The 11720-nt window shown below is 33.4% G+C and overlaps 1 protein-coding gene across 1 annotated transcript; it reads right to left on the bottom strand.

Annotated features, from left to right (window-relative positions):
• Positions 1-6713: 6713 nt before the first annotated feature.
• LOC139894296 (lysine--tRNA ligase, cytoplasmic-like) lies at positions 6714-11394 on the bottom strand. The gene is made up of 17 exons (XM_071877509.1): positions 11265-11394; positions 11082-11157; positions 10651-10722; positions 10336-10501; positions 10150-10243; positions 9936-10021; positions 9583-9821; positions 9381-9449; positions 9102-9227; positions 8729-9011; positions 8527-8623; positions 8094-8250; positions 7834-7977; positions 7645-7713; positions 7278-7421; positions 7062-7113; positions 6714-6979 (listed from the first exon to the last, which is right to left on the bottom strand). The coding sequence occupies exons 1-17, from the start codon at positions 11339-11341 to the stop codon at positions 6957-6959; spliced, it is 1974 nt and encodes a 657-aa protein (XP_071733610.1). The 5' UTR covers positions 11342-11394; the 3' UTR covers positions 6714-6956.
• Positions 11395-11720: the final 326 nt, after the last annotated feature.

Genomic DNA, 11720 nt, shown 5'->3' with positions numbered 1-11720 from the left:
TGGATTTAATGAGTTAACATAATATTAATCTCATCTGATTTTTGACTAGGACTAGAATATATAATCTCTAAAACTTTTAGAAACTACATATTCTCTGCAAAATATTTCTTCGATGAAGTTATGAATCAATACTTCATCGTTTGTTGTTGTTGGTATTCCTTGGTATCTATGGTGCGTATGACGTTGATGTTCAAGGTACATATTGTGATGTTGAGGCTTGCGGTGCGGATGTTGTTGGTGGTGGTAATGGTACTGTTGGTGTTGTTGTCGGTGGTATTGTTGATGCCGGTGATTCTGCTGGTGCTTATAACCTTTGCACCATATTCTCCAAAGCCACTACCCGAGTGCGAAGCTCGTTGACTTCTTCTACTACACCGGGATGATTGTCGGTTCGGACGAGCGGATGAATAAGATTCAGAATTTGAGATAGTATATTATCGTGACGAGATACTCTGGAAATGAGAGAGAAAATAGTGCCTCGAACAGGTTCGCCGGTAAGTGCTTCAGGTTCTTCGCCAAGAGGGAAATGTGGTGAATGGAAGGGATCACCTTCTTCTTGTCTCCAATGACTAAGCAGGCTACGAACCCATCCACAATTCATCCAGAATAGGAGATGGCTGATTGGTTGATCCATTCCGGTTACACTGTCTTCGGAATTCAGGTGAATATCCATATCGGAATAGCTGTCAAAGTTTAAGGAATTTGACTAGATACGGGATCCATCTTGTATAATTAGGGAGATAATTTTTGATATGAATTATATTATAGAATTTAGTTTGGTATTCTTCAATACATAATTTACATATGTATATATAATACCAAATTCCATAAATCACGGAAAAAATTTCGGAAGATGTCAGGAAAAGTTTACAGTAACAGATACGCTAAGATATGAATTTTTGTCTATACACTATTTATGCAATAAATGCAGGAAAACGTGTCTAGACTTAAGAATGATAAGCATGTAATATCCGACAAGAAATGATAAGCAAAACTTTTAACATGCAGACACGGTCGAAGTCCAGACTTACTAATGCATCCTAACAACTATCAGTTAGACACACTCGTGCAAGACCTGGTTCATTAGGACCAACGCTCTGATACCAACTGTGACGATCGCTCCAAATCCATATGGACGAACACCTCATTCATCGATTTCATTGCGAGGTATTTGACCTCTATATGATACGTTTTGTAAACATTGCATTCTTTTGAAAAGGCACACCATAAATGAATATTTAAATCAAAGGTTTTCGACATCTGATGATTTCTACATATAGACAATCACCGTAAATAATAGTTTACAATAGTACTTCCATTGACAATGCAGTCAAAATAAGATACATGGTGATGATTTGGTGAATGCAACGTTTCCTTGATAAATATGCCATGTAAGACTCCATGCACATAGCTTGTCTAACATATAAGCAAACAGCGGAAGACTTATAGGAACCTGAGAATAAACATGCTAACAAGTGTCAACACAAAGGTTGGTGAGTTCATAGTTTTAGTGTTTCGCATAATCTGTATATAAAGGTGGATCACAAGATTTCAGTTGTTCAATCCAGAAACGTTTATCAAAATATTCTACGAAATTGAGCACCCTGGTAACTAAACTTAACGTATATATAATTTGTACCCTTTGTATAATCATCTTAATAATACACGCAAACCAACGTGTACGCTTCTCAAATAGCATACGTCCGTTAAAAGGCTAGTGCTCTAGCTCGGACGGGGATATCAAGCCCTATGGATCCATATACAACTACTCGCGCCCATCAGTTCTTATAACCGACAGTTACTAGTTACCAAAGCTAAGGGATTTTCGGTTCAAACTCAGTGTAGAATTTAGTATGTACTTGTGTCCATTGCGTTTAAAATAAATTGCATGTATTCTCAGCCCAAAAATATATTGCAAAAGCAATTAAAAAGGGAGCAATGAAACTCACACATATAAATATTGTATATCGGTTAATAAAGCATTTGCATGTATTCTCAGCCCAAAAATGTAGAGAGTAAAAGGGATCTTATGAAACTCACCTTAGCCGCATAAAAAGTCGTTCACCAAAATGTGACCGAAACTCGGATTACCAAATAACCGTAGATCTCAGCCTAGAGAACATATGTTGGTCAATAATTGTTTATCAAGCTAGGTCAGGTCATAGTGTATCACAATCCTAATGCTCGAGATCGACATACAATAGTTATCAAAAGTTATTTCAAAAAGTCAATCTGACTCCATACAATAGTTGAATGATCATGGCAATCGAATCATTTTAATATTTCACATAGTTTTCCAATTCTTGTAAAATTAAACTATAGTTTTTATAAGGCTTTGAAATATGATAAAACAATCAGTTTTGACAATTGTTCAATAAAACGAGACGTGCCTTATATAAGATTTCAGTTACTCGGTTGGTAATATTTAAAAATCCATTTTATCAATCTCGTAAACAAGTTGTTTATATCTTAATTACAGATTCAAAAGCAATTTCAATTAACGTCAATCATAATTCAGTTGATCATATCTTTTAATCCATTCATCGAAGCTATTCGATATCTAAATGAAAAGTTATTGATTTTTCGCCAGCTTTCCAAAAACATGTATATCATATACCTTTTACCAGTAATATATGTATTTAATTCGTGATTCATTATAACTGTTTAACGACGAAATTTAGCATACAAGCATGTATAAATATATATACTCGAGCACTGGACATGGATACACAATTAATATATAAAAGATAAAATATGAGTGCTTACGTATCAATATTGAGATTCAATATTGTAGGAAAGTACGTAAACGTAACGGAGATGATAAACACTAGGTTTGACTTTACGAGCATAATCCCCAAATCATACCCATAACCTCCATAGCTATAACTCATAATTTCCTTAGCTCTATCCCGTTCGAAAAACCATTTTGAAAGTGACAAGCTCATGACCTCATCGTAGTATTTTATGTATAATATTACTAAAAATATTAAGATTAATAATAATAATAATAATAATCTTAATAATATAATAATAATAATAATAATAATAATTAATATAAATAATAAATAATAATAATATTACACATGGAGTAATATATGTGTAAGAACTCGAGCAGAAACTAGACTTTTATAGGCAACCTTTTGAAATCTGATGCCCATGCGATCGCATGGGTTTTTAGTGTATTTGCCATGCGATCGCATGGCCGCCTGATCCAGCTCAAAATGTTTTTGTTTTCTTGTTTGTCGACATATTATTATATAATATATATAATATATATAATTTAAATAATTAATTATATATTATATTAAATTCATGTGCATAGTTGACTTGTAATTTTCGTTCCGATGACCCGTACGTTGTCACTCGACTTATGTCCCGGTTCCGGTTTCTCGAACGCATTTTTGTACGCTTAGAAAACTCGCAATTTACGTTTTGTGACTCGTACCTTTGTCAAAATATAGTCTTAAATTATCAATAAACTATATCATTCAAAGTGTATCTTAAACTTTCGAGTGTTTTGGTCATTTACTTCTATAAATCATTGTCTCGCTATTTGTTGATATATATATATATATATATATATATATATATATATATATATATATATATATATATATATATATATATATATATATATATATATATATATATATATATAATAACAAATCGTTTTATGACCAAGTTAATATATATTTTCAACATTCATAAATACGTTTTAAATATACGTCGCAAGTTATTCATACAATTAATATTCTAACTTATCATATATATTCAAATAAATATTTAAAACAATAAGTTTAATGTACGGTATTAAACAATTAAAACTTTATTACGTTTTCAAGTTATAGTATATATATGTATCTATTTACATGTAATGGTTCGCGAATCGTTGAGAACAACCGAAGGGTACTTGAATAGTTCAAAAATTTTGAAATTCGGTTTTACAGACTTTGCTTATCGTGTAGGAAACGTTAAATCATTTAAAGATAAAGTTTAAATTTGGTCAGAAATTTCTGGGTCATCACACTAGAGATTCCGAGGTGAGTGGAATAATTATATGTATGTGTATATAATTTATTTGCTTGTGTGTGGGGTGTGGTTAGTGTATCCGTGGGTGAGGTTGCACTATAGTGTTATCCGTGCGTGAGGATTTCACTACCCTTTGTACGATGGGGGCCACATGTGTGTCATGGTGTTGGTAGTTTTACTACTTCGTCATGACATGTGCGATGGGTGGGTTGTGGCCGTTGACTCGGTCCACTAACTTCACCTTGGGAGTAACATTGTATTTGCGCGGTATAACGTTATCGGGAAATGCGAGTACCGGTGGGAAATACGAGTACCATTCCCGGGTTGTGTGAATATGGATCCATATTGCTTGTATGTGTGTATGTGTTTATGTTTTAGCATGTTACTTGTTGATTATATGCTAACGGTGATGGTAGCTTGGGGTATGCGTTGATATGCGTTATTATGCGTTGTATGTGTAAGTGGGTGCAAGTAAGTGAATTATATATGTATATGTATAATTATTGCATTCACTAAGCTTTATGCTTACCCCTCGCGTTGTTTACTTTTTTATATAGGTACGGTTGACTTCAAGCTATCTAGTTGCTAGAGTAGATATTTAGACGTTGTTTGAGCTCATGGTGGGATGGTTCGTGGCTTATTGGACTTGAGTTGGGGATAGATAGTCCCCGTGATCATGCTTTTGGTATCGGTTTGGGTTGTTGAGTCATAATTCATTCGTAAGGTAATTTGGGTCAAAATTACACTTTTGTGTTATGTAACGGGTCGTGGGTAACCCGATAAATGATTAAACTTGGTCAAGCATTTCGTTGTATGATTTTGTCGTATGTTAAAGCTTAAACAGATTTTAATTTTGGTTGATATGAATGAGTTTGGGTAATTTTTGTGTTGGTTTTGAAATGTGTCGAGATGTAAAAAAAAAAAAAGAAGAAAAAAATGTTGTCGTTTTCTAGAATTGAGCCGAAGTCGTTTCACTAACAATTCAAAAAACTCTTAACCACCTCCTTGTTTCTTTACTGTCTAAATCCTCCATTTTAAATTTGCAGTCTCAACAAACGTTGTTTAATCCTATAACCTCATTACTTCCCACTATACTCATTTCCAAGTAAGCTTATTATATATGTATGTGCTGTAATTGATTGTATAAAATATTATTAGCATGTATCTACATAGGTTAGAACGATTTGTTTGTAATTGCACGTTAGCTGTTTGATGTAATGCTTACCTTGTTTAATTAGTTACTTAGTTTTTCTCCACAGATGTTCGGAGATTGCATGTAGCTCGCCATCGTGATGACCATTGTGTTCTTGTATGTCAAATCAGAGAAGTTAAAAGATGGAAGATATTTCCTAATCTGGGCCCACAGTTACTTGATTATATGAAAATGTTGATGACCTGATTTATATAGAAGGTGAAAATAAACTGGATGGATGTGAAGAGGTGTTATTGAGAGAAGGTGACGCCTTGTATATTCCTCGAGGTTTCCCTCATGAAGCATGCACCGTTATTGATGATGGTGAAAAAATTAGAAATGAAGAATTTTCTGTGCATCTTATTGTTGCTTTTGAGATTGAGCCTCCATTTGAGTAAGTGCTATTTTTATAAAATTCAAATTTTTTATCAAATTGATTAGGATGTGTACAAACAACTTTAGAATGGTTAAAATTTTACCACTAACAGGAATGAACTCCAAAATATCTGGCACTATGCACACAAGTGGAGCGCGTGTGGCACGTAAGCCATCTAGTTCGGAAAACTCTATATGCACAGGTCAATTAAACCCAACCCATTTTAGTAATGCATTGTCTCAACCCAAGCTTGTGTCGACCAATTATTTGACCCACCATCTAGTCACACTAACATAGTAACATATCTATCTCATATACTTGCAGGTGGGAAGGCTTTCTTCATTTAGCACTCAGAATCTTCATAATGTGGCTGTGCACTTGATGCATATTGCAATCAAGATGATTGGTGATGTTGATCCTAGGTTTCGAAAAGCTTGTTTAAATGGTGCAGATTCATTTATGTCTGAAGACTGGCTACAAACTCACCAAAAGTCAACTTTCGACAGTTTGCTTAGTCAAATTCATTCCAACAGTAATTTTAGTTAAATTGTTTCATATATAGAAGCTAGTGTCAGAAGAAACGAAGATTTTTCTGATAAGTTGAGATGGATCTGTCCCTTAATCAGAATGGAAGATATTTTTCATGTGGTGGTTCACCAAATGGACAAAGTTGAAGCTGGCTGCATCCATGGAGGTTAACTTTTTTCAACAATAATCTAAATCTTTTGTATAACATGAATTAGGGAGGTACTCTGTGTGTGTTAAAGTATGGCTTAATGGCCCTGCGGCTGTTGTGGTGACAGTTCGTGTTGCATTAACTCAAAAACCAAAAATTACGATACCAGTTATTGTAGCAGTTCAGTAAATAGACTGACATTTACTAATTGTGATCAAATCAATCTTTTAATTTTTTGAGATATTACTTTTGTTGTGTTTAATGTATTTGATGATGATTCCCCTGAGTTATTAGAAGGACTTGTTAAGGCAATTAGAAAAGTTTATGCTTTATCAAATGTGAATACATACTACTACTACTACTACTAAGTGAATGAATCAACCATTTGTTGCCAAGTGGTCAGAAAATTTGGTCAACATAAATTAAGTTTAACCATTTTAATAATTTGTCTGGGAAGACTTGGAAAGCTACGAAATTAAACTCTTTGCACAAATAATCAAAGCATACTGTATTTTGTAATGACCTAAGAATCAAATAGTAGTAACAATTAAACCTCTAACGCTAAGCTATTCGTCAGCAATTTCAACTGTGCATATCAATATCCAACATAAATCCTTGAACAAAAAACTGGAAGATCCGCTAACCCTTTTGTGACCGAAATACTGAATTTACCACATAGTAACTCAAATCTTGAGGGTCTCTACAGCTGCAAATCAATAACTTTGTTACTTCATCAAGTGGAGGTAATATAGATCAATGCAAACACAAATTGTTTCAAAAAAATGTACCTTTGACCAGCGGCTCATCCTGTGGTTTCATCGTTGGGAAAAGAATAACTTCCTGTTTGTCCAAAAACTAATTAAGATTAGGGTCCAAAACAAGATTCTAAACTTAGAATGGTCACCACCAAACAGATTAAGAACCCAGACTTGCATATTTATGAACCTTAGCACAACCCGCCCATATTGCCACCACCAAATAATAGAGAAAAAGGAAAAGCATACCTTGATGTTTAGTGAATCAGTCAGCAACATTGCAAGCCTATCTATACCTATACCACAACCGCCAGTCGGTGGTAAACCATATTCAAGTGCCGTACAAAACGTCTCATCCAAAGCCATTGCTTCATCGTCCCCTGATTGTCTATCCTGAAATATTTGACCGTAAAAAGAATAAATCCACAATGTTTCAGATTATTATGTATCATCTAGTATAACAGTTCAAAAAGGTCAACATCATCCAGACTGTATCGTTAAAGCGTTCAACATACCGGTTAACACTATTCATTGAGATTAAATAATTCTAATTAACATATTTTTTTTTTTTTAAAAGGGATTAAAATTGGACATATTTTTTTTGTGTGTGTGGTACCTTTAGTTGATCAGCAAATCTCTGGCGTTGCACCACTGGATCATTAAGTTCGGTGTATGCATTAGCAAGCTGAAATAATAATATTGGAACATCAATCAATACAATTTAATAAAAACCCAAAAAAAAAAAAAAATAAATAAATAAAAGCCGAGTCAAACTAGAATATTACAGTAGTTAAGCTCTGCATACCTCATGCTTGTTAATAAACAACTCAAAACGTTCGGTCAACCCTGGCTTGGACCGATGCCATTTTGCAAGTGGACTCATTATCTCGGGATGGTTTATTATAAAAGTAGGATTAACACATTGATCCTCTAAAAAGTGGCCCACAAGCTGCACACACAAATTTAATAAAATAATTTTATACTTCAAATATGTTGACATTATCATTGTGTGTGTGTGTGTGTGTGTGTGTGTGTTAAGATATTGATAAAAGAAAAAATCATTACCTTGTCCAGCAACCGTGCAGTCGTTTGAGGAGGAGGACATATGATATCAAACTTAGCGCACGCATCAGCAAGATATCTGTTAGCCTCATCACTCGCAAGGTCTTTTGGTATTCTAAGATTTGCTGCCTTCTCCAACCCTTCAACCATTTCAATCCGTCTACAAACCATTCGAATCAAGTTAGCTCAAAAGCTACAATAAAAACATAACAGCTGGATGCAATAATTTCAACCCGTTTATATACAGACCAGTTTGCTCAGGTTTATTTCTTTTACCTATAATGGTTCTACAGCTAAAAGATTTACCAACTTTTAAGAATAAAAAAACATATACATAAATGTTCAATGATCAGCAGAGCATAACCCGCCCATTATGCCACCCACGGTAAATATGAAGTGAACTGCAACTAAAACTGCATAGTCATAAGCAAATTACCTGAAAGGAGGGGTGAAGTCAATTTCAATTGGGTCATTATCATACCCATTGGCATGATACTTGATTTTGTAGCCACCTGTCAGCTCCTTCACCATGCCTGTTTTATAGTTAAAATATTAATTAAATATTATTATAATATAATACATATATATATGGTATGGTTTATAATTATAATACCAAGCCTATAAATTTGAACACTTACCGCTCAACATGCGTTCAGTTAGGTCCATGATGTCATTATAGTCGGCAAAGGCCATATAAAACTCACAAGTAGTAAATTCCGGGTTGTGAGTCAGATCAATTCCCTCATTCCTGAACAACTTTCCGATCTCATACACACGATTAAACCCGCCGACCACAAGCTGCTTCAGATAAAGTTCCTGAGCAATACGCATAAACAGTCTCATGTTCAGGTCATTGTGATGGGTCACAAACGGTCGTGCCGCTGCTCCACCAGCAATCGTGTGCATTATCGGAGTTTCAACCTAGGAAAAAAGAAATATTTAAAAAAATAAATCTAATTTTTTAGTTATGGCGAGACGAACTAATCATTGTTGTTAATTGAGTTTACTTACTTCATCAAAATCCAGATTATCAAGAAAGCTTCTAATATAAGATATGATATTTTTCCGCGTCTTAAATATCTGCCTTACTTCAGAGTTCACAATCATATCAAGATACCGCTGACGGTATCGAGTTTCCTACAACAAATAAACGCACGAACTGTAATTAAAACCTTAATTTCAATAGAAGCTAGTTTTATACTACATTAAAAATATATATATGTTGAGCAACTTTCAACAGGTTTAAACAGTTTAACCAAATTATTTTTTTGAAAACTATGGCATACCAACCTGATCTTTCAATATATATGCATCAGGATTTCTAGCAGTTCCTGGAGTCCACACATCAACTTTATACTTCTGTCGAATATGAATTCAAACACGAGTCAAGTTCCCGATTTGTAATTATAGTTTTAATATAAAAGAAAAGAAATGAAAAGAATAAAAGGATTTGTAGCAGTTGCTAAAGTCCACGTGTCAATTTTTCACTTACCTTCGTTTCTATTGGTCTCCAGAATAATAAAACTCTGGAACAAAGCCTAAAGAACCAAAACAGCATTAAACAGATATATCTAGCAAATATCACCATAACATTAGCATTTTCCTTTTCCTTTGCGTTAGCGTTTTCAGCAACAGATTTACTTATTTGCACTTTTGGCATCATATGAAGACAGGGTTGTAAAACCGTAAACGATTTTGGAAAGATACTCAGCTCACCCCTTCTGCTTTTCCCTGCAACAAACAAAAAATTGATCAGATATAAAACCAAAAAATTAAAAATAAATAAATTACTTAATTTGTAGAGGCATTTACTTATAATTAAAATTTAAATTTAAAATTACACACCTGGAAACCCTACAATACCAATATAATCTCCACGCTTAACCCCAGAATGCAACTTAGAGAATTCAGTTTTATCCAAACCTGATGTCCTGTAAACTCATACATACATATGTTGTTAATCACTGTATATTTATGCAGTTTAAAACTTATGAAAAATGTCGAATTATAATTCATAAATTGAAGTTGATCGTTAGCAATAAAGATAGATTTAGGCTACCTTGCATCGGCCATAACTTGCACGTTTACACCAGAGCCAATTAAGTCATAAAAGTACAGCTTCGATGATGAAGACCTTATGCTCATTATTCGTCCTATTATAAAATACAATCATCATCAACATATTGATCAAAAAATCATCATAATCATAATAAAAGTTAAAGGTCGAGCACCAAACGCGACTCACCAGCCAATGATACTTCCACATCTTCTAGATGCTCCCCACTATTTAAATTTCCGTACTTTTCTACATATTCGAGAACCGACATGGAGACTTGAAACTTGTGAGGATATGGATTTAGCCCTGTTTCCTTCTGAGCAGCAACTACTCTCAGCCGATTCTCAAAATATTGCTGATCGATTATGAGCACATGAGCTTAGGTCAATATATAACAAGTATTTGGACACAGCTTTTATATCTATATCTATATCTATATATCTATAATAATAATAATAATAATAATAATAATAAAAAAAAAAAAAAAAAAAAAGGAAAATATACCGTTGGATCCATGTCTTCATTATCTGCATTAGCCTTGTTCTGGATAGAAGAAGATGATGTCATAGCAGCAGCCTGAGAAACAGACATGATACTATAAACGTACAGAGCGTATGATGAAAATAACAATAACAATAACAAAAATCATTCATGATACTTAGGTCTAACAATAACAAAAATCAGATAACCAAAATAGTATGTCCAATTTCACAAATAAAGCTAATAATATTACTAATATTTAATATAGTACAATAAAAGGGTTGTGTAATCGCTATAGTTGTTGGGGGATCACATTAAATCAATATCACAAGCCCGTTCTCAATGCATTACTGAGTATATTGAGCATAACCCTCACCGAGTACAAAATCAATGAATAAATTAAAATTAAAATAAAATAATAAATTATGAATCAAAATAAAATTGGATTTAATTACCTTCATCTCCTTCTCTTCATCCTTACGCCGTCTCTCTTCTTCCTTTTTTCTGTTCTTCAGTTCCTTCTTGCGAGCACTTCATAAACAATAGATATATAAGAAAAAAAAATTATATAAATTATTACACAATATATCTGACATCAATCAATCAAATTGAGAAAAGATTCAAGAGGTATAAGTTACTTTTTGCTTAAAGATTGTGCTTGGAGTGGTACGGATGATGAATTTTCGACTAGAATGTTAGTCGCCGGATCCGCCATTGGGGTTTTTGAAAAAAAAAAAAATAAGAGAGATAATTGCCGCCGTGTATATTCCGTTCTCATAAGCCGTCTATCCATATATATATATAGTTATATACAATGACCACAATACTAATTGTACGGTAACACAGTATCTCGTGGGATATCACTTGGACTACAAGTAGGTTACATGACTTGGACCCCAAGGAGACTATAATAAGGAAAGTTATTTAACATTAAAGAATTAATATTAATATTAATATTAATATTAATATTAATATTAATATTAATATTAATATTGTTTATTAAAGTATATTCTTGTGGTCCAATCACTTGACTATAAGACTGTTTACTATATTCAATGTAATAGTTAACGTAATAATAATTATCGGTGCATTGC

This window comes from Rutidosis leptorrhynchoides, chromosome 2, assembly GCF_046630445.1.
Source record: "Rutidosis leptorrhynchoides isolate AG116_Rl617_1_P2 chromosome 2, CSIRO_AGI_Rlap_v1, whole genome shotgun sequence".
Classification (NCBI taxonomy): domain Eukaryota; kingdom Viridiplantae; phylum Streptophyta; class Magnoliopsida; order Asterales; family Asteraceae; genus Rutidosis; species Rutidosis leptorrhynchoides.
The sequence above is the reverse complement of the archived record's forward strand: the minus strand, read 5'-3'. Positions and strand labels throughout refer to the sequence as shown.

Bases quoted from the DNA above. Each gene is read 5' to 3' on its own strand.
- LOC139894296 (XM_071877509.1), bottom strand. From the start codon at position 11,341: ATGGCGGATCCGGCGACTAACATTCTAGTCGAAAATTCATCATCCGTA. The intron at 7,978-8,093 runs GTAATGATTTTT...TTGTGTGTGCAG, and splicing joins CTGCACGGTTGCTGGACAAG to CTTGTGGGCCACTTTTTAGA. The intron at 7,114-7,277 runs GTATGCTTTTCC...TTGGACAAACAG, and splicing joins CTGATTCACTAAACATCAAG to GAAGTTATTCTTTTCCCAAC.